Source organism: Peromyscus eremicus, chromosome 7 (assembly GCF_949786415.1).
Source record: "Peromyscus eremicus chromosome 7, PerEre_H2_v1, whole genome shotgun sequence".
NCBI classification, from domain to species: domain Eukaryota; kingdom Metazoa; phylum Chordata; class Mammalia; order Rodentia; family Cricetidae; genus Peromyscus; species Peromyscus eremicus.
Genome location: NC_081422.1, coordinates 104,453,936 through 104,480,548, shown reverse-complemented (window position 1 = coordinate 104,480,548; position 26,613 = coordinate 104,453,936). Strand labels below are relative to the sequence as shown.

The window sequence follows — 26,613 nt, the reverse complement described above, 5'->3', positions numbered from 1 at the left end:
TGGTGTGATGGAGGGAGGTGAAGTGTAAGAGTGGATGTCCTAGCTGAGCCCCAAGTCTTGTAGCCTCGAATCGTCCGAACTGGGCTAGGTGGGACAGCTGGAGATGCCTGGTAAGCAGCCGATAGGTCGAGACATCTTAAGATACCCAAATTGGAAAGGGACCCCTCTAAGCTCCAGACCTAGGCAGGAGGAGCACTATGTGGTTCTCGGATCGCTACACCCCAGGACCAGGGATGGGACAGAGGATGGAGGACCTGGCAAGGGCGGGGCGGGACGCGAGGGCGTTGGCTGCATAGCCTGACTCTGGCTGGAGGTGGAGCAGCTTCCCCAGGGTCCCTACACAGCCAGAACAGGAACCCCACGGTGCACGGACAGTGCCGTGGCCCTAGGCGTGCGAAGTACTAGGCGGCCTCCCCAGTGGCTCCGCTCCTGGAGCCCGCCTGCTCATCGCTAGGGCTGGACGATCTGGGGGTGATGGGTGGTCTGTACTTTTCCAAGGAGAGAGAGAATAAAGCAAAAGCGGGACGGCGTCCCAGCCCCGGTTCTCAGGTCCCGATGTCAGAGCTCCCTAGACTCCGTGCCTCCAACACTCATCCTTCTGCCGAAAGACCCCGGGCTGGGTCTCTGGAGAGATGTCCCGGGGTGGGGGGCGACGGGCTCGGCTCTGCCCTCCCACATACCCGCCCGGGAGGCGGGTGAGGGGGGCAGGGGCGGAGGAGGCCCGGGGAGGGCGCGGGGGAGGGAAGAGGCTCCGGGCTGCGGGGGAGGGGAGCGGCAGACGCCGAGGCGAGGGACGCGCGAGGCGGCGGCGGCTCCGAGCAGCGGCCAGGCGGGGGGCTCAGGAGGCCAGGCAGGCCAGGGGGGATCCCGAGAGCTCCATGAAGTCCCCCCGGGGCCGCGGACGGGGCGCTGGCTTGGGGAGGCTGTCGGGGGGGCCCCCGACATTCATGGCAAGGCGGGGGCCGCGGCGGCGTGCTCGGAGTAAGTCGGGGCTTGGGGGGTAGGGTCGGGCGCGCGGGGCGCGGGAGGCCGGAGTGGGGCAGGAGAGACTCGGGGCCCGGCAGGGCGGGCCCGGCTGCTCGGTCTCGGTGTCAGTCTGCGGCGCCTCCTCGGAGCCCGGTGGAGTCGCCAGCCCGCTGCCGCTCAGTTTCGGTGGCTTTTTTTGGAAACTTGCAAATGTTTTCGTAGAGGAGGGGAGGGGGGGAGCGAGGGAGTGACCGAAACCGAGCTTGGGGCCGCTGAAATAGCAGAGGCCAAGGCTGGGGAACGAGGGCGGGGGAGTGTTCGGAGGGGGGGGGGGGGACGACGCTAGCTAGAGACCGACTGACAAGCAGACGGGCTGCCCAGCGCCCGGGCCGCAGAAGCGCTCGTGCCGCTTGGGCGCACGCGGCGCGGGTTCGGAGGATGGGAAAATGGGGTGCAGGAGGTGGCTGCCAAGGGCATGGGGGTCCAGCTGGTCTGGGGAGCCCGGCCGCAGTGCCTCCGGAGAGCCCGGAGCTGGCGGCAGGAACACCGAAGGGCTCAGTGTCGTTGCAAAAGTCGGGATGGCATCCCGTAGTTGCACGCCCCGCGCAACTCAAAACGCGCCCCCTGCCCCGCCCCGACTCCCCTGTTGCCCACTGCCGCGGAGCTAAAAATAACAGCCTGGTCGCCCCCCCGCAGACCGCGACCCCGACCCTCCCCGCCCCTCCCCCACTGGGCGTGGAGTGAAGCCACGGCTCCCAGTTCCCCAAAGAGGGGGGAAAAAGGACAGAGAAAGAAAGAAAGAAAAAGGCGGCGCGGGAGGGGAGCGGGGGGCGGGCCGGGGGCGGGGGGCCCAGCCATATGGATGTGATTTCTCCGCTCCGAGGCAGACAGGCCGCTCAGCAGCGCTCGGCGCCCGCCCGCCGCCCGCCCGGCCTCAGGCTGCCTCCCTCCCTCCGCCCTCCCTCTCTCCATTGCGCCGGTTGGTTCTCTCGCTCGCCCTCGGCGTATGGGCCCCGCACCGGGCTCCGGGGCCTCGGGCCGCCCGGACGCCGGGGTCCCCTAGGACGGGGTGTGGGCGGGGCGGCCCGGCCTGACACAGCTCTGCACCCTCCAACCATCACCAGGGCTGGCGGCGGCTGCCCCGAGGGACGCGGCCCTAGGCGGTGGCGATGGGGGCCGCCCGGATCGCACCCGGCCTGGGCGCTCCTGCTCTGCTGCCCAGTGCTCAGCTCCGCATATGCGCTGGTAAGTCCCTCTCCGTCTACATTCAAACACAAGAATCCTGGAGTTGCTCTGGGGTCTTTGGGCGAGTGTAGGCGCAAAGATTTGGGTTCTCCTAATAGTCTGAACTTTGGATGGTGCCCCCCCCCCACCCGTCGCCGCTGTGAACCAGGAATCCTGGTGCCTGCTCTCGTTGGGGTGTCTTACTTACCGTAGGTTCCAGATGCCTGAAGTTTCCCCACTTCTGAAGACTTGGCTTGGGGTCCTGGGTCTGGAAGTCTGTGGTTGGAGTTTCCCTACACCATGCTTCTGTGAGCACACGGCTCTGGTCGTATGTATCTCTTTCGGTGGTGACAGTGTGATCCAGCGGGCTCTGGGTGTGGAGTCCCATAGACTGCGTTGGGGGCCTTTGCTTTCGCAAGTTTTGTTTGCACCCGGTGCTCAAAGCAGTGTGCAAGAAGTCTGAAAATCCCACAGACTGAGGATAGGGTGTAGAGCTCCCTCCAGCTCTCAGGATCCCACAGATACACGGAGGTATGCACTAATGGGACAGCTTTGTCCGAAGTGGAAGTCGTTTGCCCGGGGAGGGTGGGTGTGGTGTGGTGTAGAGGTCCCCTGAAAGACAGACCTCACAGTACACCTTGCAGAAGATACGTGCTGTGTGTGGGGTACTCTGACGAGTGAGCTGATCTTTAGGGGTACTGTGCATGGTCTGAGAATGGAGACCAGGAGATACACTAGTAAAAGAGGGCTAGAGAGAGACAAAGGGTTAGCGTAAGAGCTCTGACCCTGCAGGGACAGACTCAGGACAGCAAAGACAAATGGAGAGCTGGAGACACTAAGGGGGAATCATGATCCCATCTTGGGCTAGGGTCTGGGTGCCATTTCCCAGAGAGGGGAGATGTTCCATCCTCTCGTATGCCACAGCGGTCCTATCTGAATTGTCCAACCATTCTGGAATCAGCTTCTGTGCCTGACTTTAAGGTCTTGTTGCCTCCGTACCCCAACCCCGACCCAGGTCTAGAGAGACAGGGCAAGCAGCTTCCTCCACAGGACAGAGCCTCCGATCCGAGGACAGGGGAGGTCTGGGAATCCTCCTGCTCAGCCTACAGCTTGTGTGACCTTGGATTGTCCTTCCCCACACCTCAGTTGCCCATCTGTGAAAAGAGGAGCATGAGAAACATTTGCCGAACAACCTTGCCGCTTGGCTGTTCTCCTTCTGTGGTCCCCCACATTCTGTTTACCAGGCCCATACCCTCCCTATTCTAGTCCAAAGACTGCCCCAGAAAGGAACTTGTACACAGGGAAACAAGTTCGGAGGGCCTGAGTTTGCTGTTCCAGAGATGCTCCAAGCACGGGCAGCAGAGCTGTTTGCTGACTTTTCCTCAGTGACTTCTGTGTGTGTGCACATACATGTGCATGGGTAGACCGGCTGATGGGTAAGGTATCCTGAGTGTGTGGCTGTGTGTCCATCAGCATAGGGCTTTGTGGGCATCTGGGTCGGTCTATGGGATTGTGTGTATTCAGGTCCACATGTACCTGAAGCTTCCAAGGGACGCACAGTTGTAGACACGTGTGTGCACGCATGTGTGCACCCTGTGAGTGTGTGTGCACACAGGTCTATTGTTTGCTTATTTGTATTTAACATATGCTTCTGAATTTTCTGTTTGCCAGTCCATTGTTCTAAGCACTTTACGCAGATCAGCTAGATTAATCTTCCCACAACCCTCTGAGGAAGGTATTTTCCCTATTTTTTATTAACTCATCCAGATCCACTATGACCATTGTGTGTCTGATGTTAATCGGGTGCTAAGCCCTGTACCTCACTGTGTGTGGTGGAGGGGAGCCCCTAGGACTCCAGAACTCTCTGTGTGGAAGTTGAGGTATATGCAGAGAATTTTCCTGGTTTAGAAGGGCCCTGCGCTGAAGACAGAAGGACAGATGCCAGTGTGGCTCTGCGGGGACCTTGCTGGGGCATATGAGTGCAGTGGACCATCTCCTGCTTCCGGTCTAAGGGGTCTAGTCTGAGGGACAGGTTCGGCCAACCCACCCACCCACCACCCTGTGGGATCCCTGGGCTCAGCTGGAGTCAGCAAACAACTGGCAGCCTGCCCATTCTCTTTCCTAAGCCCATTTCTCTTTCCATAGCATACACATCTGCTGTGTCCAGATGTGTATGTACAGGTACGGACAAAGCCCGTCTATCTCAGCTGTCACCAAACCTATAGACTACCCACTCAGCCAGATCCAAGGCCAGGCTCACTTCTTCCATGATCTTGTTTGGGGTACAACGAGCATCCCACTGGGAGAACACTGACCGCAGCTGGACTCAGCTGGTCCATCTGTGTCACAAAGAAGAGTAGCCCAGAGACGAGCACTGAAGGAGTGAAGTTTAGACAGGGGGATAGGCCCACAGCTTCTGAGCAGGCAAAAGGATGGTCTTGTCCTTTGAGATCCTTTACCCTACAGACACCCAGAGAACCCTCAGCTCACATGAATGTGATGGTCAGCAGCGAGGCAGGCTGAGTGTGGGATATGATGCTTGGGTAGGGCTCCGCAGAGAACGTGTGGGCTCTTAGGCTGGCTGCGCAGGCAACCTCTTCCAACCAGCCCAGGGGGGCAGCTCAGAAGGTACTTAATTTTTTTAACATTTATTTTATTTATTTATTTATTTATTTATTTATTTATTTATTTATTTATTTATTTATTTGTGTGTGTGTGTGTGTGTGTTTGTGTGTTTACGAGTGCTTGCGGGAGTCAGTTCTCGCCTCCCACCATGTAGGTTCCAAGTATTGAACTTAGGTTTCAGGCTCAGACGGAGAGCACTTTACCTGCTAAATCATCTTGCCAGACCAAGGTGCTTGCTTTTCAAAGCAAGAACATTTATCGAGCAGTAGCTTTCCATAGAGTCTGAGCGAGAACCTGCCATGTATATATTTTCTCATCCTGCCCATTGCCCTAGCCACTTTATGGGGAAATGACCTTGAGGCTCACGTAGAAAGCCTGGCAGAAGAGGATCTGAACCATTTGAACCCAGGACTCAGACTTCTAGAGGATTCTTTCCTCTAAGTGAGGTGAAGGTCAGCTCTAGGCAAGAGGTCCCTCTGTGTCACGTTGGGGTTTCTTTTCTTCTTAAAAAAAAATGAAATGTCTGTTATCTTACCTTTTTAATTGTTTATTTCATGACTAATACGTGAGCACATGTTATTTATAATTGTTTTTGCATTATTTTAATCTCTGTAAATGTGCACATGCGTGCATGTGCTTGGGTCTGAAGGTCTGAGGACAGCCTGGGTGTTGTCCTCGCCTTCCACCTTATTTGAGACAAGGTCTGTCTGGCGTGCTGCTATGCACACCAGGCTAGCTGGTTCTCAGGCTTCTGAGGAGTCTCTGGTTCGTCTTTATGTGGCTTTGGGAATCCAAACTCTAGTCTTCATTTGTGAGCAGCAAACGCCTTCCTCACGAGCCATCTCCGCAGCCCAAGAGTTCAAATGATACAGAGAAAACAGAAGTTTTCCTTGGGCACTGTCCAATCCCAGTCCCCTTTCTAGAGAAAGACATTTTGATAGTCCGGGGAGGGTCCTCTGTCTCTGTCTCCCTTTGTATGGCACCTCTTTGTATACATAGCAAGTAGAGGAATGTCTCTTGTTTTCCATTTGTTTTAAAATAAGTCCAGCAAGCTTTCTCCATAGGGCTCTGTGACATGTGCGTCATTGTACCCAAAGGTGTATCTTCCTGTGAATGTAAATCTTTTAAATTACGAATTTTGTATTTTTTGTGTTGGTGTGTGGGTTTTTGTGTATGTATGCAGTGCCTGAGGAGGCCAGAAGAGCCTGTCAGATCCCCTGAAGCTGGGGTTACAGGCTGTTATAAGCTACCTGCAGTGGGTCCTGGGGACAGAACTTAGGTCCCCTGCCAGAACAGTATGTGCTCTTACAGAGCCATTTCTCCAACCTCCAAAACTGGTTTTTAAAAATTATTTTATTGTATGCTTACTGTTTTGGCTGTGTGCGTGTCTGTACGTCGTATGCATGCAGTGCCTGAGGAGGCCAGAAGAGGACGTCAGCTCCCCTGGAACTGGAGTCACAGGCAGTTGTGAGCCACCGTATGCTGTAGGGAATCCAACCTGGGTCCTCTGGAAGAACAGCCAGTGCTTTCAAACACTGAGCCATCTCTCCAAGTCCTTTTTAATCCTGTATACTATTCCAAAGTCTGAACTTCGTTAAACATTCCTGAGGAATGAACATTCAGATCCTTTCTCCACAATCCATGTGTGTGTGTGTGTGTGTGTGTGTGTGTGTGTGTGCGCGCGCGCACACACACGTGCGTGCGTGAGTGGATGCATGTGTGTGCACATGAGTGTGTACATGTGAGAGAAGTTCCAGATGGTAGCAGAGAAGCTCCTTGAAATGCCCTCTTGGTTCACCATGTGACCATTTCCCGGTAGGATATTTCTAGAATTTGTCTTTGCTGGGTCTGAGAACATGCACATTTTTCATTTTAATAGGCATGGCCAAATTGCCCTCTAAAAAGCTGTGCTGGTTTGTACTCACCAGGACTGACCACAGGGCCCTCCCCTGCTCGGCTCTGTTTCACAGGATGCAGTGAGGGGCCCTTTTGTCTCATCTTAGTATTTTCATAGGTGAAAACCGGTGTCTCCTGTCATCCTAATTTACCCTCGCCAGTGACTTTCAGATTTTATACTTGTTTATTATCCAACTGCCCAGAGAGCTCGCTCGGAGCTATTACCCATCTTTTCTGTGAGTTATTTATCTTGCTTGTATTGATTTGTCGAAGCTTTTTATATCACCTGCCCTTAAACACATCCTCTTCCCCCGCCCCCCAACTCCCAGAACTGCCTGAGGACAGAGCAGTGGACGAGGGGCACAGGCCCTCCCGGGAACTTGGGTTTTCTTCGGAATGTTTTAATGAGGCGTCAAGCAGCCTCCCCCAGATTCCTGTTGTGGGCCTTCTGGGGACACTCCCTGGTCCAGCTACCACATCAGGAAGGCAGCTATTTCAGAGAGCCCCAGGAAAAATAAAAGGTATGGTGGGGTTTTCACAGAACCTTGAAATTGTCTTTAAATCGACTAGGAGACAGTGCAAAGTTTGCTCAGGTTCACAGACGCTGGAGACCTCTCAAGTCCTCTAGAACCCCAGCTTGGGGCCAACCTTGTGCCTGAGCTGAGAGCTAGTGAGATCCCATTCTGCTGACCCGGCTAGGGTTAGGTTAGGCCATCCCATCCTTCTGGGCCTTGGACCTCCTGCCTAGCTCAGGTAGAGGCTGCCTGTGAAGATCCACCCTGTCCTAGCAGCCAGCTCTGCCATCCCAGGCTCCATCCCACCGCCTGCCCCAAAGGCGGCCACGCTGGCTGGCTGGCTGGGATGAGAGGCGTCACAGTGCCTCCCCCAGCCCCTCCCAGCCCCAAACACAGGCAGCCTGTTCAGGAAGGCCTGGCAAGGGGGAGGAAAAGTCAGCACTTGTCAGTGGTGGCGGGGCAGGATGAGGAGCCCGTCCCAGCCTGCCGTGGCCAGCCTGATGGACAGAGGGCAGCAAGGGACAAAAGAACAGTCCCCAGCCAGATGGCATGGGAAATGGCGAGAGGTGCCAGCATGGGTCCTAGTAGTGGAACCTGGAGAAGGGGTGCAGGAAGGCCACAAGGTCACGAGGGGATCTCCTGAGAGCCAAGTATTTCTTTTTTACTTTGCTGGAGTCATTCACATCCTCACTTAACACCAAGGCCCAGTTGTGCTCTGCCCAGTTAGAGGGGCCAACTCCATCCCAACATCTGTGGCCCCTCTCACTTCTATGGCTACTTCTACCACTGAATCAATCCTCTTTGTGGATGCTTCTTGCTTGATGCAACAAAGGTTACATACAATCCAGATGCAACAAAGGTCACATACAATCCAGTGGAGAGATGGTGTTATGGCTGGTGCCACAGCATCCGTGTAGCTGTGTATGTCCTTTGCTCCAAGACTACTGCTTTGGTATAAAGTGCACCTTAGCTCTGCTCCTGGCCCTCTCCTTCTAGCTATTCTCTAGGCCTCAGTCTCCCTTTTTGTAAAATGGGTATGTAGTAGAAGGTGAGGTGGTCATGAGTGCCAGCAGACACAGAGGGTCTTGTGGGACAGGAACATCCAGGGGCAAACACCACATATGTCTGCCTTCGCCAGTGGCAGGCAAAGAAGCAAAGCACACTGTCCCTTAGGGGACCAGGCTGACACTGGCAAGGGGGTTGCTGATGTGACCCAAGAGGGCATCCTGCTAAGAAAACATTATGCCATAGATGCCCCTTGCACAGAAGCACAAGTGTCAACTGAAAAAGAGACCCCTTCATTTCCTCCAGGTCTGTCCGGAGGGGTAGAATTTTGACATGTCTGAGATCACAGATGCCGATGTGTAGAATGTGGCAGGGAGGGGAGGAAGCTAGGAGGAGTGGCCTCACTTGGTGATGGTATGGACCGCCGTCTCTACCATCATCACCATCACCAGCCTTGGTCTGCACCCTGCTACCTCCCGCTTCACCATCCGTATTAGGGGCTCCCTGGGAGCTAAGCTAAATTAGAACATCTTAGCCAGGCATGGCAGTGTCCACCTGCAGTGTAGTGTGCAGAACTGGAAGATCTCAGATCACGAGATCGAGACCCCACCTGAGCTTGGGGATGACGAAATACACCAGGTCTCCTGACAGCACATCCTCTACAATGGGGTCAGCAACATCCGGGCTTGTAAGTAGCATATGCCAACTTCAGCCCATCTGTCTGTGTCTTGTCTGGAGCCTCCCTCACGAGCCCGTGTCAGTGTCTGCAGGCTGCCCTCCCAGCTCAAGGCTAGAGTTGTATGCCACCCCTGCAAGTTCACACACTCTAAACATGCTTGTGTGTGCATGAGAAGGCTCTATGCTGCGCTGCTGGAGAGGGTACTATGACAGGTGGGTCAGAGAGACTGTCAGCCCTAATCCATAAAGTGGAAGACCGTATGCAGGACAGCTGGTGCCAGGGCTGGTGACCTTCTCACTGGTGAGTATGGACTAAGTGGCATCTGGCCATGACCCAACCCCTAGTTCCTCCGTCTTGTTCCTGAGACCCGAGATACAGATTCTGGATCTAAAAAGATGCTGGTCTGAGTTCTTCATACTCTGGAGCTGTGCCAAGAAGACGGCACTCTTAGGGGGAAGCAGGCGACTGGGCTGGGGCGGGGGAAGGGAGTCGCAGACAGTGTTGATGTGTGGGCTAGTCAGAGTTGACAGCAGCTCCTCTCTCATCCTCCTCGACCAGGAGAGAGGTCTGATAATCTTGCCTATGTCCAACCTAAACTTGGGAGTCAGTGACCTTGAAGGATGATGGGGGTTCAGGGAGCTATCCAGGCACACCTCACCCAGCACTGACCCCATTCCTGGCCCTCAGTTCTCTCTAGGATCCCACAGCCCACCAGCCCCTTGCTGTGGACCCCTGTAGACAAAGGGGTTGGGGTGGATGGGAGTGGGGAGTTAGTCCCATTGCTCACAGTAGCCATAACAGCAACCAGCTTTCCTCAGCCTGCCCTGCCCAGGCTTTGGATGCAGTACTTCATTTAAATCCACAGTAGCCTTACTGTTATTCTGATTTTACAGGAAATCTAAAGCACTGGGCGTAAGCAACTTTGCCAGAGACACTAGTCAGTGGTAGAGGTGGGGTTAAGACTCCAGTGTTAGTGGGGAATCCCAGCGGTGTGGCTGAAAGACAGTAAGGGTATCTGGGCATTCCAGGTGAGGAGCTGTGCTCTGAGGCTGGGATGCTCTGGGTAGAGGGCTGCCTCTTCCCCTTGGAGAAGTATTTTCCTCACTCTGAGCTGCAATTCTTCCCGTGTGGCCGCTCCGTTCTGATTGGGGTGACAGAGAAGTAGGTCTTAATGCCCAGGGAGGGCAGAGACAGGGCCATAGTCCTTGGGGGTGGATGAAGGCTTATGGAGGAGGATGCTAGAAGCATGTGGCCTTCCCTGTCCAGATAAGACTGTAAAACGGGGAGCTGACAACAGGTGTGTAGATGTAACCAACCGTCTTATTAAATAAGAAACACAGAGCCAATACAGAGATGAAAGCCAAGAGGTCAGAGCAATAGCTAAGAGCTAAAAACCTTACCCTTCACTATTGCTGTACCTCTCCGAAAGAGCTACTTCCTGTGTCTTTTTTTTTAAATAGACTTTCTGTTCTGCCTTCTCATTGGTTATAAACCCAACCACATGACCTCCTAGTCACTGCCTGTCTGTACAGACCTCCAGGTCTTCTATGGTTGGAATTGAGATTAAGGGCGTGTGTCTCCAAAGCTGGCTGTATCCTTGAACACACAGAGATCTACCTAGCTCTGCCTACCAAGTGCTGGGATTAAAGGCGTCCACCACCACCCAGCTTTTGCTATGGCTTGCTAATAGCTCTGACCCCTGGGCAACTTTATTTATTAACATACAAATCACATTTCAGTACAAATAAAATATCACTATACAGGTGGAAGGTTAAACAGACACCCCTACCCCCACCTGAGGCCCCTGAGTGGGCACGGTGGTCAGTCTCTGTTGTCAGCTGGACAGTTCTCAACCCATGACCGCTTCCCTCTAATCTAGGCCATTAGCTTATATTCCCTGGTCACATCAGTGGCTAGCCAGCCATTAGGAAGCTAATGCATCAGCTAGTCTTTAGAGACCGATGGGAAGTCCAGTCAGTCACTCAAGAGCACTCCACTAACTGGGAGAAAACTATGGTGGATTCTGTATCTTGGGAGGGGAGGAGATGGGCAGAAGGAAGGGGTCGTAGACAAATGAATATGGGAGGGAGAAATGACAGGAAGGCATTACAGATGGTGGTTATGGGCAGGTGGTAATATTGGTGATGGTGCTGATGTTGCCTGTGGTGATTCTGGTCTTGATGGTGATGAGGTAGGCAGATGGTGGTAGTAGCCATTCTGGAGGTGGTGTGGTGGTGCTTTAGTAATGGTGGTGGTAGTGGTGTTGGCTCGAATATGCCATTGATGATGATGGTAATGGTGGCTGTGTTAATGGTAACAGTAGTGTTTATGGTGGGAATGGTACTGGCAGCAGTGGTGGTGGTTATGTTGGTGCTAATGGAAGGGTGGTAACTGATGGCGATATTATCTGCAATGATAGCATGAATGGTAGTGAGTAGATGCTGTGATAGGAGTGATGTGGGTAAGAAACGGACCCTTCAGTAGCCCGATCCCCAGTGTCAGACACATAGGAGAACTTCAGGGTGGCTTTGGAGGTCCCTGGATCTTAGCAAGCCAATTTGTCCTATCTGGTCCTTACTACTTTGCACCAACCAGCTCTGCCATAGGTGTGGTTAAGACAGTGAGAGGCATGGGGTCAGCAGCACACTGGAATCCGCTTCAGCCTTCCTGGGACTCCTAGGCGTTAAGACTAGCTGCATCCCAAGAGTCCATTTCAGACCCAGGCTCCGGAAGCAGCAGACACAGGCATGCATGTTGAGAAGTTCTACAACACTCCTAGAAGCCCACACGTAGTCCATTGTCCACAAGCATGTGTACACGTGCATGTTCACAAACACATCAGGCTTCAGGGCCCAAATAGACATGTTAGGCGGTTCCTATGTGAGAACTTACAGAAATGGGGCACACAGAAGTTTACACACCGGCCAGACAGCGGGTGTGCGGCAAGTCACACGCACGCGCAGAGATGCTCGCGCGCCTCCGCTAAGTAAAACCAGCAAGACTCAGCTCCGCGGAGCCAATTGGAGACTCCTTGGCCTGGAAGCCCAAGCTGCTGCCGCCAAGAGACGCGGTCAATTAACTTCTCTCTGCAGCCGGACTCCCTGACCCGGGCCGTCCGCCCCCTCCCGCCCGCCCCCTGCCTGACCCGCCTCCTTCCTTCCAGGCCTCCAAATTCTCTGCCCCTCGTAGCTCCACCCTTACTAAAGAGACCCGCCTACACGGCCCGGCACGGGCTTGCCGCGCTGCCTGTTCTGGGAGATCAGGCTGTGTTCTCTGGTTTAAGGCAGAGGCAGCCTTCCTAGGTGAGTCTCAGGGCCGAGAGGTCTGACAGCCCTGGGCTGTCCCAGAGCATCACAGCCCATCCCGGGGTGTGAGCCCTTAGAGGTCGTGCTCAGGGTCGGGATAGGGACTGCTCTCAGGCAGGATGCTGGCTCCAGCTTCCAAGTCAGGGGAGACTCAGATCCTCTCCAGCAGCCACCAGCTCAGCAAGAGACTCTTCCCTACCCTTACGCGGTTCCCTTTTCCCTGGTTAAAATGATGTTACTGGGTCCCAGTGGGTGTATAGAGTGGAAAGAGAATGGGAACATTCCTGCAGAGAGGTCAGCAGGAGCAAAGGCCTGTGCCTGGTCACACAGCTCGGCAGCATCTGCTGGGGTGGAGGAACTTCCTGTGGGATGAACGTTCCTAGTGCTGCATGTGGGGGTCTGGCGAGTCCCCTAGCTAGTCTCCCAGCGGTTCTTCCACTCTCCCTCTTGGAGGCCCCAAGAAGGGAGGGTGAGACCCTGTCCTTTACTGGGAAAAGCACTGACTGGGTGCTGGGCCAGGATGGAAAATGGTGACTGCGTGGTCCCCAGAGGCCTTGAGACTTGAAGGAATTCAGGCTGGGTTTGTCCCTTCAGAGTTCAGCACTCCAGATCCAACCCCAGGTCCCCAGCAGGCAGCCAGGATCCTGTGAGGCTCCATCCTGGGACATTCCATCCGTTCCCATGTGCCCCAGGGGAATGGACTAGACAAAGCATGGCAATGAATGCCGGGTTACTGCTGGACATACAGGGGACAGCCCCCATCCCTTTCTCCTTCCTGCAAGGGGCAGGTCCCAGCCATGATGTTGCCATGACTCCAGAACTTTAAAAGGGGAGCTCTGGAAGGCAGATGCCCCCCATGGGGCAGGCCTCCCCCAGCCTCTCTGAAGGGAGCACCTTCGGAGGGGGAAATCCCTGGGAGGTTGGTTGACTTTGGGACCAGCTGCCTCACCTGGAAATGCTGCCTACAGTCTGATCTTTGGCTCGGCAGGTGGACGCCGACGATGTCTTTACCAAAGAGGAACAGATTTTCCTTTTGCACCGCGCCCAGGCCCAGTGTGACAAGCTGCTCAAGGAAGTCCTACGCAAAGCAGGTGACTGTGGGGAGATGGGGTGGCGTGGGGGTGCGTGAGGTACGGGTGGGGATCCAGGAGGCAGAGACGGGTGGGGGAGGGGTTGAAGGTGTTAACTCGGGGTGGACTTAGTAAAGGGAAGACCAGCCAGAGTAAAGGCCTGAAATGAAACCAGTACGCCCCATATCCCTCTCCTCCCTCCCTTGTGTGTGTGTGTGTGTGTGTGTGTGTGAGAGAGAGAGAGAGAGAGAGAGAGAGAGAGAGAGAGAGAGAGAGAGAGAATGAGAATGAGAGAATAGCCTTTGGACAGACTGGCCGAAAGGTAAGTGGGTGTCTCATTTGCAGATGGAGATGGGGAGGCAGACAAACACACAGCCCCAGTGGATTTAGAAGGAGGAGGCGAGCCAGGAGCTTTGATGAGGGTACAGAGCCTTAACAGGATGGCTGAGCCAGCTTCCCTAAAGAAAAGATAGCCAAGCCATGTCTAGAAAGATGGGGAGATCTCTGAGAGAGACCATCTGGACACAGAGCTCCAGGGTAGAAATGGGGGTAGGTGGGATAGAGAGACAGGGATGGGTGTGTGACTCAGCCTATAGCCTGGAGAGGATGTTTGACTTGCTGGGAGGGGGGTTCCCCACAGCATCTCTAAGGGACCATTACCATGGGGAAGGGAAGCATCACCCATCCAGTCACAGTTCTGACTCCTTACCTCAGGTGCCTCCTCTCTGCCCCCTTCCTTGAGTCCATTTCCTGGAAGCAGATATAGGCTGCATTGGCATTCAGCCAGGCTTCTGAAGTCCGGCTGGTCTCATCAACAGAGGAGGCCAGACCTTGACTTACCGTCCCTCAGAGCAGCTTTCTCCCTGGTGATGGCTCTTGGGTTATGGGGAGACAGCAGTAGTGTGTACCCTGCACGCAGGCAAATGGTGACAGATTCTCTATGAAGCATGTGGACCTTGTTCAGATTCATCAGGACTCACTCTGTATGCAGAGTCCTGCCTACCCTGGCCCCACCTGTGGCTCCCAACCGCATCAAGGGTGGGGCAGATGAGCCCCCTCGTTTGATCCTGAACCTGGCTCTCTTCCTAGTTGTGGAGTCTGTGGTGTGTGTACATCTCTGACTCCTCGTCCACCATGGAACCCCTCCCCGAGGGTGGAGGTAGGGGAATGCTGACGGCCATCTCATCCCAGTCCAGGTTGCCTGGATTCAGCTTCCCATGGAGCCCGATATGGGGGGGGGGGTACCCTGGCTTGGACTATAGCTGAAGTCACACAAGTCAGACAGTGAGGACTTCCAGCTAAGGAGGCAGAAAGGCCAGGCTCCAGCTCAGGTGGTGTCTTCCGGGGCACTTGTAGAAGCTGCAAAGCCAGACTCGAGTATCAGAGGGCAGAGGACAGGGTGGGTACACTCATCCGTCCGCTCCTGACACGATGCAGTCTTTACTCTTGGTCCTTCCTCGCCAGCCTCCTCACCTGCATCACACCCTAGCGTAGCCGCCTGACTTGGTTTTCACCATCACCTCTCCACCCCATCCCTCCCAGTGTTTGCCATGCGCCCTCTGGTGGTCCTGGCTCCTGGGTTGCCAGCCTTTCTTCCCTCTCATGCTGACCCGACATTCATACGGCCTTTATGCCCCTTTGAACCTCTGCTGACCCACTTCATTTCCTGACTGTCTCTCTGTCTGGCAAACACTTCACAGTTTCTGAGTCACGCACTCATCCTTCATCTCTGGTCGCCCAGCAACCTGAGTATCGGCATCCTTGGTAGAGTCAACTGCTCATTGTAGAAAGGGGGAGCTGGGGCAGGGAACAACCCAGGGCTGCTTTTATAGCACAGCTGATGGATAGAACTGCCCTGATTTCTCCAGCCAACATAATGGATTCGGACAAGGGGTGGACACCAGCATCCACGTCAGGGAAGCCCAGGAAAGAGAAGCCTTCGGGAAAGTTCTACCCTGAGTCTAAAGAGAACAAGGAGGTGCCCACTGGCAGCAGGCGCCGAGGTATGTCTGTCCCCCCCCCCCATCCTCTACCCCTCCCCAGGAGCCATTTGACAGGCTCAGATCCACCTGTCCCCACTGTTCTGTCCCGGTCATGTGGGTTCCTGTGGGAAGTCAGAGACCACAGCTCCCTTCCCAGGAAAACAGGCCAGGAGACCGCCACAGGGGCAGCAGGAGACTGGGGAGGCAGGTCAGCTGGGTGGCTTCAGGACACAAAAAATGTACACAGTCGACTCACCCAGCACTCCCCAGAAGAGGATCCAGAGCTCCAGGAAACCCATGACCCACCAAGATAGAGAGAACAATCCTGAGAGACTGAGCCGGGGAGAGATGTAGAGAAACACAGGGAACAAGATGCTCAAACCAAAAGTCTGGTATATCAACGGAGGTACAGAAAGGCACATCGTGGGAAGAGGGTAGGGCAGCCTCAGAGGGGTGGAGACAGACAGTGGGACAAGGAGAGAAGAGGACAGAGGGAGGAACAGGGTTGCCTCAGGGAGGTGAGGAGAGACAAACAGAGCCCAAGCTGTGGCCACAAGGCCAGTTAGAGCCAGCAGGGTGGGCAGCAGATTCCAGATGGGCCACATCTGGGAGCCTGTGGTCACCCTGTGGCTCCCCAGGGACCAGAGGGAATTGTGGGCCTGGCGGGGTGGGGCTGGGAATATGGCGCCCAGGACAGAGAGCCTTTCACCGAGCTGGGCGGGTCCAGCCATCAAGGCTGCCTTCCAGGGAGGTTAGAGAGTCCTGTGGTCAGAGTCTTGCAGGGGGAGAGAAGGGGGCTGTAAGCTGGGATGGAATGTGGGTGATCTAGAGGCCGGGGACCCTCTGAGGTCATTTAGCATGGCTGCCAGGACTCCAGAGTGGGCCGTATCACTGTCCTTTGAAACCCCCCATTACCACTGGATTTGGAGGGTTGCACACCTACCTCTTGAGAGGTGGTTGGTCATGGTCTTCTGTGCAGCCCTGGATGGTAGACGTCTAGGCTGATAATGGTCACCTTCCCACTGAGGAAATGGGAATGCAGAGTGGACACCTGTGTGAGGCTAGTGCTTTCGGAGTCCAGCTGGCACCAAGAACCAGACTTCCTCCTTCTGTGGTCTCTAGGGAAGGGTCACATAGGGAGCCTCCAAGCTGGGGGAAAAAATCTGAGAAAATGCTCTTCTTCAAGCTGGTTGTAGTGGTGCATGCTTTTAATCCCAGAACTCGGGGCAGAGGCAGGTGGATCCCTGTGAGTTTTTTTTTTAAATCCCTTCAGAGATACTTAGAAGGTGGGACCAAGAGCAGAGATAGAAAAGGCTTAGCTGAGGCCTCGAGGCCAAGGCCTGTGGCATGTAACCTCAACATGTTATCCACCTCTCTTGTCCCTTTCCAGACCATCTGGAGAATGGGATTCATGTCAGTACTTCATCACAGGGGCTGCAGTAAGTTCTCTGAAGCCAGTGGGTTTAGGGAACAGGAGGGGCAATAAGAGCTCAATATATTCTTTCCAGAATGTTCTAAACCTGAAGCTTCCGGTCACAGGGCATATTGCCCCTGTGGGAGTCAAACCACAAGTGTGTTCTTGTCCCTGTTCTGTATCCCCTACCCTGTTTTCTCTTTGGGCACAGGACGCCCCTGCCTGCCAGAGTGGGACAACATCGTTTGCTGGCCATTAGGGGCACCAGGTGAAGTGGTGGCAGTGCCCTGTCCAGACTACATCTATGACTTCAATCACAAAGGTGAGGCCAGCCAAATGGGTTGAGAACCAGGGGGATACCATGAAGTGGAGTTCAGGGCCTCAGGGCCTCCAGACGCCTTTGCCTGCCCTGACTGTCCCACGACCCTACAGGCCATGCCTACAGACGCTGTGACCGCAATGGCAGCTGGGAGGTGGTTCCCGGGCACAACCGGACATGGGCCAACTACAGCGAGTGCCTCAAGTTCATGACGAATGAGACTCGGGAACGGGTGCGAACCCTTAACACCACCCCCACCCCGTTAGTGATCGACCCAGCCGACACTCCTAGCCTTTCCTTCTCCAGCAACCTTAATTTGTCCTCCAATTTGCTCTTAGTGCCCACCCTGAGCCCCAGTTCTCTGTCTCTCACCTGCGCAGGAGGTATTTGACCGCCTAGGCATGATCTACACCGTGGGATACTCCATGTCCCTTGCCTCCCTTACCGTGGCTGTGCTCATCCTAGCCTATTTTAGGTGGGCGGGGCAAGGGGCGGGGCGGGGCGGGGGCAGGGCAAAGACGGCGAGGGGTGGGGCTGGAGGGGTCCAGGGGTCCCTTCTCCCCCCTTCACTGCGTGATGTCCCCACCTAGGGCGCACGGCCCAGCTTCCTGCCCACCGCTGCTCCCCCGTCTCCCCCCACCCCCGGTGCCCTCACCCACGGTGATGTCGCACGTCCCGCAGGCGGCTGCACTGCACGCGCAACTACATCCACATGCACATGTTCCTGTCGTTTATGCTGCGCGCCGCCAGCATCTTCGTGAAGGACGCAGTGCTCTACTCTGGCTTCACGCTGGATGAGGCCGAGCGCCTCACGGAGGAAGAGTTGCACATCATCACGCAGGTGCCGCCTCCGCCCGCCGCTGCCGCCGTTGGCTACGTGAGTGCCCCTCGGCCCCGACGGGCTCCCGCCGTGCCATCTGTACCTGCCTGTCTCTTGCGATCTCCCACAGCTTCAGGCCTGCAAACCCATCTCCCAGGGACCCTCACACAACTCGGCTCAGCTCCCAGCCTTACTGCTAACGGCTCCTAGGGTCCCCCTTCCCTCCACACTGGAGTGCCCCGCCCGCCTCCCTTCATCACCTGGCCACCTGCTGCTAACAGCCAGCTAACAGCCCGATACCCACACCAGGTCCTAACCCGGAAACCCGGAGTAAGCTCTCCCTTCTCACCTAACACAGACCAGCCCTTGCCTGGAAGATGCAGGCTCTCTACCTTTTGGCTAACTCTAGTTGGTCTCCTAGGCTGGCTGCCGCGTGGCTGTGACCTTCTTCCTTTACTTCCTGGCCACCAACTACTACTGGATTCTGGTGGAGGGGCTGTACTTGCACAGCCTCATCTTCATGGCCTTTTTCTCAGAGAAGAAGTACTTGTGGGGCTTCACCATCTTTGGCTGGGGTACGGAGACCAGTGTGGTGGGTAGGGTGCAGGAGAACCTGGAGTAAGGCATTCTCATACTACATGTCCTATCCCTCTTGTTTTGTCGCAGGCGCAGGCGGGCCCTGCCCATCCTGCTGTGACTTGGTCCCTGTTCTAGGTTTAGGGGACTCAAGTTGGCTTTGGGCAGGGTTCACCCAGAACTGTTGGTGTGACCGGGCATTTCAGCTCACTTAGGGTGATGATTACTGGGTTTGAGATGAGGTTAAACGGGATCAGAATGGGATTTTCAGTCACTAGTTAGCCCGGGGTTGGGGATGTCGTCTAGACCCTCCTTCTACCCAGAGCCCTGTGGAGGGGCTCACATCTGTTAGCAGGAGGTGAGGTCCCCGCTGTCTAGAGCTACAGGCCCAGCCGCTCAGTAGCTTCTGCAACCTCTCTGCATTGGATTCCTGGGATGCTGCGAGCCTACCAGCCCTCCTCAGGCTCAGGGATCTAGTTACTGATAATTGTCCATTATTGCTGGCAGCTCCCGAGCTTGGCTGGGCCCTGGGGAAAGCTGCCAGACTGTGGAGGGGTGGGCCAGTGGCTAGAGCCTCCTGGGCTCAGCACCCAGAAAGCCCTCAGGTCAGTCTCCACAGCCTCCTTGGCCCTTGGCACATGCCCTGCCCCTGACCTCACCATGGCAAGCCCCAGAGCTGGGCAGGTCTGGGCCTGATTCCAGGAACTAACACAAGCTCCTGGGCTAGAAGGTGTCTGGGTGGGCTGGAAACGTGTGGATTAGGGAGCACACAGAACCTTGTGATCTGGGAATGTCACACCCTTACCACAAACCCAGGTGACACCCTTTCCCTCCAAGGATCCACGAGGCTAGGAATAAAGCCAGGAGGGGAACCAGGCTCCCTTCTCAGACTAGCATGTGTCAGGCCCCTGAGGTTCCCTATGGCCTCTGCCCAGCCCCTGATGACAAACTTCATTTTATCTACCTTCATCATGAGGGCTAGGACTTTTCATGCCAGGCTTGGAGAGGGAGTTTTAGAACAGAAAAATGCTAGTCACTGGCTCTCTCCCCATGGAAGTTCCAAGCCCAGTGCAGAATGAACTGGGAGAAGGTGTTGATACCACATTATTTGAGCATATGCCCAGAAGGCATGCATAGGGACTCACAAGAAGCACGGAACCTAAATGGGTCTGGCACCTCAGGTCCTTAGGCTAATTATTAAATAGCCATGTGCCTGGCGGGGGGGGGCAGTGAGCTGAGGAAAGTCACTGGGCTTGGGGCAAAATGCACAACCCTCACACTGTTCCCGTACACACAGGTCTTCCAGCTGTCTTCGTGGCTGTGTGGGTCGGCGTCAGAGCAACCCTGGCCAACACTGGGTAGGTCCAGCAGCAGAGGGCTGCAGGGTGGGCAGGGACCTTGACACAGGCTGGGGATGCTCTGGCTCCCTCTCTTGTGAACTGTGGGGAGACCCCTGGCATCCGCAGCGCCAGCCTCAGGGGGTTGTGATCAGCTTTCAGCCAAGAACCCCTTCAGAGTTATAGGAGGTGACTCCCAAAGAGGCCTGGAGCCTCGGGCATGGACACGTGCAACACGGGTCCTGTTCCTTGACAGCTCATGTCAGAGCAGGCCAACTCTGGGGCCCGTGCTGGCTGGCTGAGAAGGGACCAATGGCTAATGCTTCATCCCCCCCCACCCCGCTCCAGGTGCTGGGACCTGAGCTCCGGGCACAAGAAGTGGATCATTCAGGTGCCCATCCTGGCATCTGTCGTGGTGAGCAGGAGTTGGGGGCAGTGTGGGCAAGAGCCCCAGGGACTAGCCCTAAACAAGAACATCTACAGTGGCCCCGGCCCCCAAGGACCAGAAACCAAAAGACCTGAAGACCAGATGATCCCTACTCCAGTCTAGATGGGGAAACTGAGGGCCCTGGGAACCATCTAAAGACGCAGTGACAGAGCAGGGCCTGTGGCATGGGTCCACGAGCCCTTGTGCCGTGCTACTAGGGTACAGTCTTCAACGCAGCCTCCCTCCAACAGCTCAACTTCATCCTCTTCATCAACATCATCCGGGTGCTTGCCACTAAGCTTCGGGAGACCAATGCGGGCCGGTGTGATACGAGGCAGCAGTACCGGTGAGTTCCGGCTCTTTGGAGTTGGGGTGGAGTTCAGGTCATTGGTTGCCAGAACCATGTACCCAAGAGAGGACAGAAGTCCTGTGGCTGAGCTTGTGCTCTGTGGAGCCTCTGGCTCTGTGGCCCCACCCCGACCCCTGCCAGCACAGCAGTGCTGGGTGGTGCCCTGCCACTTGGTGTCAAGCTTTGCCCCAGAGCTCGGGCCTGCTAGTGTGGCACACACCAGCCACCCTCCGACAGCTGGATTCAGGAATCAGAGGGACGGGTGGGTAGCGGTTGGCTCTAATAACACCTCCACTCAGGAGAAACCCCAAGGTTGGGCCATGGGAGAATGAGTGCATGCCAGCAGGTGCAAAGGGCCCAAGGACAGAGCAGCTGCACCTGTGGTCTCCTCGAGGACACCTCTCAGGACCAAAAAGCCCAACACTTTGCCCGTGGCGGAAGCCATCCTGGCCAAACCTGGTTGCCAAGTGACGACCAGAGCCAGAGCCTATGGTCTTTCCATCACTTCTGGAGCCTGGGCCTGATTGGGATGGGGGGAATGAGGTGCTGTATTGTGGGGCAAAGAACATGGCCTAACCTGCATGCCCCACCGGCCAGGAAGCTGCTCAGGTCCACGCTGGTGCTCGTACCACTCTTTGGTGTCCACTACACTGTCTTCATGGCCCTGCCGTACACCGAGGTCTCAGGGACGCTCTGGCAGATCCAGATGCACTATGAGATGCTCTTCAACTCTTTCCAGGTGCGTGGACTGCCCCGGGTCCTGGGGAGCAGGGTGGGGACGGGTGTGGTCCTGACTGCATGCGCCTCTCTTTACAGGGATTTTTTGTCGCCATCATATACTGTTTCTGCAATGGTGAGGTAAGCAGTGGACACAGGGGCAAGGTAGGGGGAGTTGGGGAGGGGCTCCTCAAGTCTTGTCCCTCCATTCTCTCCCTGGCCCCTGTTCTTTCTCTGCTCCTCAAGAACCTTCCTGACCACACTCTGAAGGCAAAGATGATTTAGGCTCAGCGTAGACTGGGGTGTGTGGGCTCCTCCATGTGTGGCATAGCAAAGTGTCTCCCTGGTCCTTAGTCTGAGAGCTCAGCCATCTTGGGACCATTAGAGCTTTTGGACTGTGGCTGCGTCAGTTGCCCGCTGTCCAACACCGTGTTCTGAGGATCGGTGTGATTTGATGGACCTTGGTGTTCCCAGTCGTCTCCTGCCACTTACTGCAGGGATGGTGTCGGGCAGAACACATGACCCGAGGGTTAAGGGCACACCCGACTGCCACCCATCTGTGTCCCCAAGGTGCAAGCGGAAATCAGGAAGTCTTGGAGCCGCTGGACGCTGGCCCTGGACTTCAAGCGCAAAGCACGGAGTGGGAGCAGCAGCTACAGCTACGGGCCAATGGTGTCGCACACCAGCGTGACCAACGTAGGCCCTCGTGCGGGTCTTGGCCTTCCCCTCAGCCCCCGCCTGCTGCCTGCCACCACCACCAATGGCCACTCCCAGCTGCCTGGCCATGCCAAGCCGGGGGCTCCAGCCATTGAGAATGAAACTGTACCAATTACCATGGCGGTTCCCAAGGACGATGGATTCCTTAACGGCTCCTGCTCAGGCCTGGATGAGGAGGCCTCTGGGTCTGCACGGCCACCTCCCTTGTTGCAGGAAGAGTGGGAAACAGTCATGTGACTGGGTACCAGGGACTGGGCTGCTGACATGGACAGATGGACAGATGGACCAAGAGGCCAATTGTTGTCCCTTCAGGACTGGACCAGAAAGAAAAACAAAAGGAAAAAAAAAAAAAAAAGGAAAAGGGAGCTGTGTGTGGCTTCCTGTGTCTCATTCAAGGAAGGTGGGGTCTAGGAGCCTGAGAGAGTTTGGGGAGTGCTCATCCCATGGTTGGGAGAAGGACCCTGAGGCTTTTTCCCTAAGAAGGATCTGGGAGTTGGGGATTTAGTGCTGTCCAACAGAAGGATGACTCTGCTTTCAGGGCCCAGAGAAGTGGCTCAGTTGGTAGAGCACTTGCCTGGCATGCACGAAGCCCTAGGTTCTACCCCCAGCACCTGATAGACGAGGCACACGCCTGTAATCCCAGGTTTCAGGAGGTGGAACCAGGAGGATCAGAAATTCAAGGATATCCTTGGCTAAATAGATGGAGTTGGGAGGCAGTCTGGGGTACATGAGATCCTTTCTTTAAAAAACAAAAAAATAACCATTGCCCAGAAAGGCTCAAGTCTGCAGGGATCACAGCAGCCAGGTGGACCTATGTGGGAAGAGCTGGCCTTCCACTGTTGTCGGGAACACACGTGGAGTCAGGCTTCTCTAGAATAGCTCCTCTATCTACTAGCCCCAAGTCACTGCCCAGCCAAGGCCCACTCTCAAGTCCGAGGCCCTGCTACCAGGTGAGCCTTTGCTATCTGGTAGCCTCTGAGGGCATCCTCTATGCATGACTGCAGCTCCCAAAATGGAAGGGATATGCCTCCAGCCACCAGGCAGAGGTTGCAGCAAGAGTACCCTGGCCAGTGAGTGGAAGTTGGGCTGTCTCTGGCCTGGCTCCAGAAGCTAGGAGTTCAGGCCCTAAGGGTTAGCTGGGGTGCAGGTCTGCAAGGCTAGACCTCTACATTCATTAAGTACACAGTGTTTTCTCAGTATCCCCACCTGACACCTCCCTACTTCCGTCCTCATCCTCCGGGACCTAGTCCTGTCTTGAACTATTTGAGTCCTCAAAAGGCCTGCCACTGAGGCGGCATGCCGATACAGGGTAGCCTAGCTCACTGGGCCTCCCAGCTTTGATACCAGCTGTGTTCCTACAAATCTTCCTTCTCTCGGCTCAAACCCTTGCTTTCCTCTAGACCCTGTCCACACCACCTGCCCCAGGCCTAGGCCATCTAACTCAAGCACTTGGGTGGTATGGGCATATACTGAGCACTCCTAGGCTAAGCCCCATCTGCCCTTCTTGATGGCTAGCAGGACAAATGGCCATCCAAAGGCTTGAAGTGGAGCATTATGTGCTGTGAATGGTGAGCCATAGGCCAGACCCTCAAGGGCTACTGAGCCAGGCTGAGCTGGAGCCACGGGGCATTCTAGAGGAAGAGCCTAAGATCTGAGGACTTTAGAGGCCCCGCTTCCGTGTGAGCTGCTGTGTAAGGGTTAGAGGAGGCAGGAGAGCAGGCTGGAAGATAGTGATGGGGCCGTGAGAGACCCTGGATGAGGCAGTGGCTGGGGAAGGAGTCCTCAGCAGGACAAAAACCTCATTCCCCTTCGTGGGGTATGTGTTACCTCTTGTACAGGCTCCACACTGACCTGCCACCTCAGCTCAGAGTTAACAGGGCTTCCAGACTGCTGAGCCTTCAAGGCTACTTACTCTGTCTACCGAGTCTAGAGTCATTTGGATATTGGGCCACATATCCCAGTCCCAGACCGCTCTGTCAGAAGGCCATTGGGCCCACTTACCTGGAAACATTCAGATAGCACCCCCTGGCCAGGCTGTGTCTCCTCACCCAGTTATCTTCTATTTGGGCTCCCAAGATAGGGCTGTAGTTTTCCTTTATAGAGGGTCGGATGCCCTAAGATTCCATCTTGCATGATGTACCCAGGTCAGACCATACCTCCTACATTCAGTTGGATACCTCTTCAGTCAAGACCAGCAGCCTCCTTAGGATATCTGTACCCAGGATGGGAGTGGCCATGCTTTACTGTTTGGGTTGGGTATCGCTTCCCCCTGGCTGGATGTCTACAACAGAACTGGCCTCCACATAAGCAGTCTAAAATCATCATCCAGGACCAGCTCCCTGACTCTGGACTGGGAGCTTCTGGCCCTAGGCTGGCCTTCACTCAGATGCCCCCAAGTCCCACCTGGGCTGTCCAGGTGTTGGCAGAGTGGGGGCCCTCAGCAGGCCTGGCAGATGGTCAGGGCCCTGTTTGCCTTGAACAGCTACTGGAGCCAGGTGGTTATTTCTCCCTGCAAGGCCCCACAGCCCAGCCAAGCCACAGGGAACACATAAACAGAACCAGGGCTGGTCAGTGAGGAGATGAGGGGGAGGGTATTGGGAGACCCCGGTCCACTGCTTCCATCGTCCATTATCCAGGCCCCTCACAGGATCCACTGGACTCTAGATCTGGTCAGCAAGGTGGCCAGGTCCAACTCTTACCTGCCTTGAGCCTGCCAAGAGGCTCTACCTCTGTTTGGGTCCATCTCCTCAGCACTAGCTGGGAGAGAGCTCTAAAGATCCTTAGAAGTTGCAGGGCATGGTGGCGCACGCCTTGAATCCCAGCACCTGAGAGGCAGAGGCAGGTGGATCTCTGAGTTCAAGGCCAGCCTGGCCTACAGAGAGAGTTCCAGGACAGCCAGGGCTACGCAGAGAAACCCTGTCTCAAAAAAAACAAAAACAAAACAAAAGCCCCTTCCACTCTGAGGGAAGACACACAGCCTGGCCTCCGGTAGGGCTAAGCCTACAGCTGCCAGCTCAGAATGGAATCATGGGACTACAAATTCCATTGCTGCCCACCAGCAGCCTGCAAGCCCTACTCAAGACCAGGCCAGGTGCCCCCCTGGCCTGCAGGCTGCCATGGGCAGACCATGGTAGTCCACGTTCTCCAGTCCTCACCCCAGGGAGGTGACAGGACAGAGCAGAGGGAGGGTCCTGAGTTCTCTGGAGGTTCAAGAGGGATATGACCATGTCCAGGAGTCTGAGGGAACTCAGCCCTGCTGAGTATCTGTGATGGGACACAGTCCTGCTCCAGGGTCCTGAGAGGTCACTGGCTCTGGGGAACAGGTTTGGGACTAGGGATGTGGGGCTTGTGGTCTAACTTCAACACAACCAGGCTGGGTCCAGCTCTCTCCTTGTCCTTGATGCCTTCTTGGTCAACCACAGAATGATCCCAGCCTGAAGCTACCACAGCAAACTGAAATAACCCTTGGTTTGGTGGGGCTGGTCCCACTGGCCAAGAGAGGCAGTGGAGAAAGGGGCTATGGAATCCAGCAGGGGCCTAGGCCCTGGCTGGCTGTGTGTATATGTGTCACCCTGGGCAAGCCTCGGCTTCTTGGAGGTCAGCGCTGCTCGGCTTTCCCGACCTGAATGGACTCAGAACCCCACCTCACTCTCAAGTTGGTCCCCAGGCTGTTTGAGCTCCCTGGACAGGGCTCTCATCTTCCTGCCGTGGGCAGAACGGCAGCCCTTCAGGATGCGGGGTGAATCATCCACAGCTTCCCACCTCAACATCACTATCCTGCAGGCAGGGAGGCTTTAAGGCTCGGCTGGAGGATGGAAGGGTTCTGGGACATGAGAAGCTGGGCTCTGGGCCACCCTAGACCTACTCCCTCATCAATGTCTGTGGATCCGATCACTTCCCGACACAGGAAACCCCTTGCCAGACACCTCTACTAGTCATGTGAAGTACCTGTCTATCCGAGTCAGCCTGACCCGGAGTCCACAGCATTTGCGAGGCAAAGAGTAATGTTGGTGTGGACCACACAATAGTTCTTGTCCAAAAACCATGCTGCTACACTACATGCCCCAGGAAGACCACCTATACCACTAGGATAGAAGGGTGCATTGTGCATGGGTTTCTATGTGTATTTGTAGGCATGTGTGAACTTGGGTATTTATTTGTTGTGTCTACTTGTGGTTCTATTGGCGTGTATACCGCTGTGTTTGAATGTGTCAGTGTACATTTATGTTTGTGTGTGTCTGTATGTCTGTATCTTCTGGTGCATCCGGGAGACTACATACCAGTGTCTTTTTGTTTGTATGTGTGTCTGTGTACGTGTGATCTTTGTGTGTGTACCCGTGGTCTGCGAATGCCGCCTGTGGGTGGAATTTGGCTCTTAGTCATGTTTGGTTTGGCTCGCCCAGTATTTTCAACATCTTGGGCCAACATTTAAAAATCAGGATATTTCACATAAAAATTCAGCTTTCCAGCTTCTCTTAAAAATTCAGAAGCCCTGGCAAACTTAGACCCGGATTCCCATGAGGCCACTCTCCTCCTAAGCTACAGAGGGCCAGCCTCCTCCCTCAGCCTCGTTAGCCTTGCTTCTCTTGCCTACCATTACCTTGAGAATGGCTGGGTTTGGGACCCGGAGTTGTGGTCACTACTAGATGTTAGCCTTTTAGGGAGCGTGT

At 55.4% G+C, this 26,613-nt stretch overlaps 1 protein-coding gene across 1 annotated transcript; it reads left to right on the top strand.

Moving 5' to 3' along the window:
* Nucleotides 1–2,120: 2,120 nt before the first annotated feature.
* Nucleotides 2,121–22,234, top strand: Pth1r (parathyroid hormone 1 receptor). The gene is given in 15 exon segments (XM_059267127.1): nt 2,121–2,165; nt 2,167–2,211; nt 13,204–13,306; nt 15,154–15,288; nt 16,893–17,003; nt 17,114–17,232; nt 17,381–17,475; nt 17,682–17,877; nt 18,242–18,395; nt 19,694–19,754; nt 20,082–20,148; nt 20,412–20,506; nt 21,107–21,248; nt 21,326–21,367; nt 21,797–22,234. Coding segments are annotated over 15 exon segments (1,779 nt in total). The 5' UTR covers nt 2,121–2,135; the 3' UTR covers nt 22,181–22,234.
* Nucleotides 22,235–26,613: the final 4,379 nt, after the last annotated feature.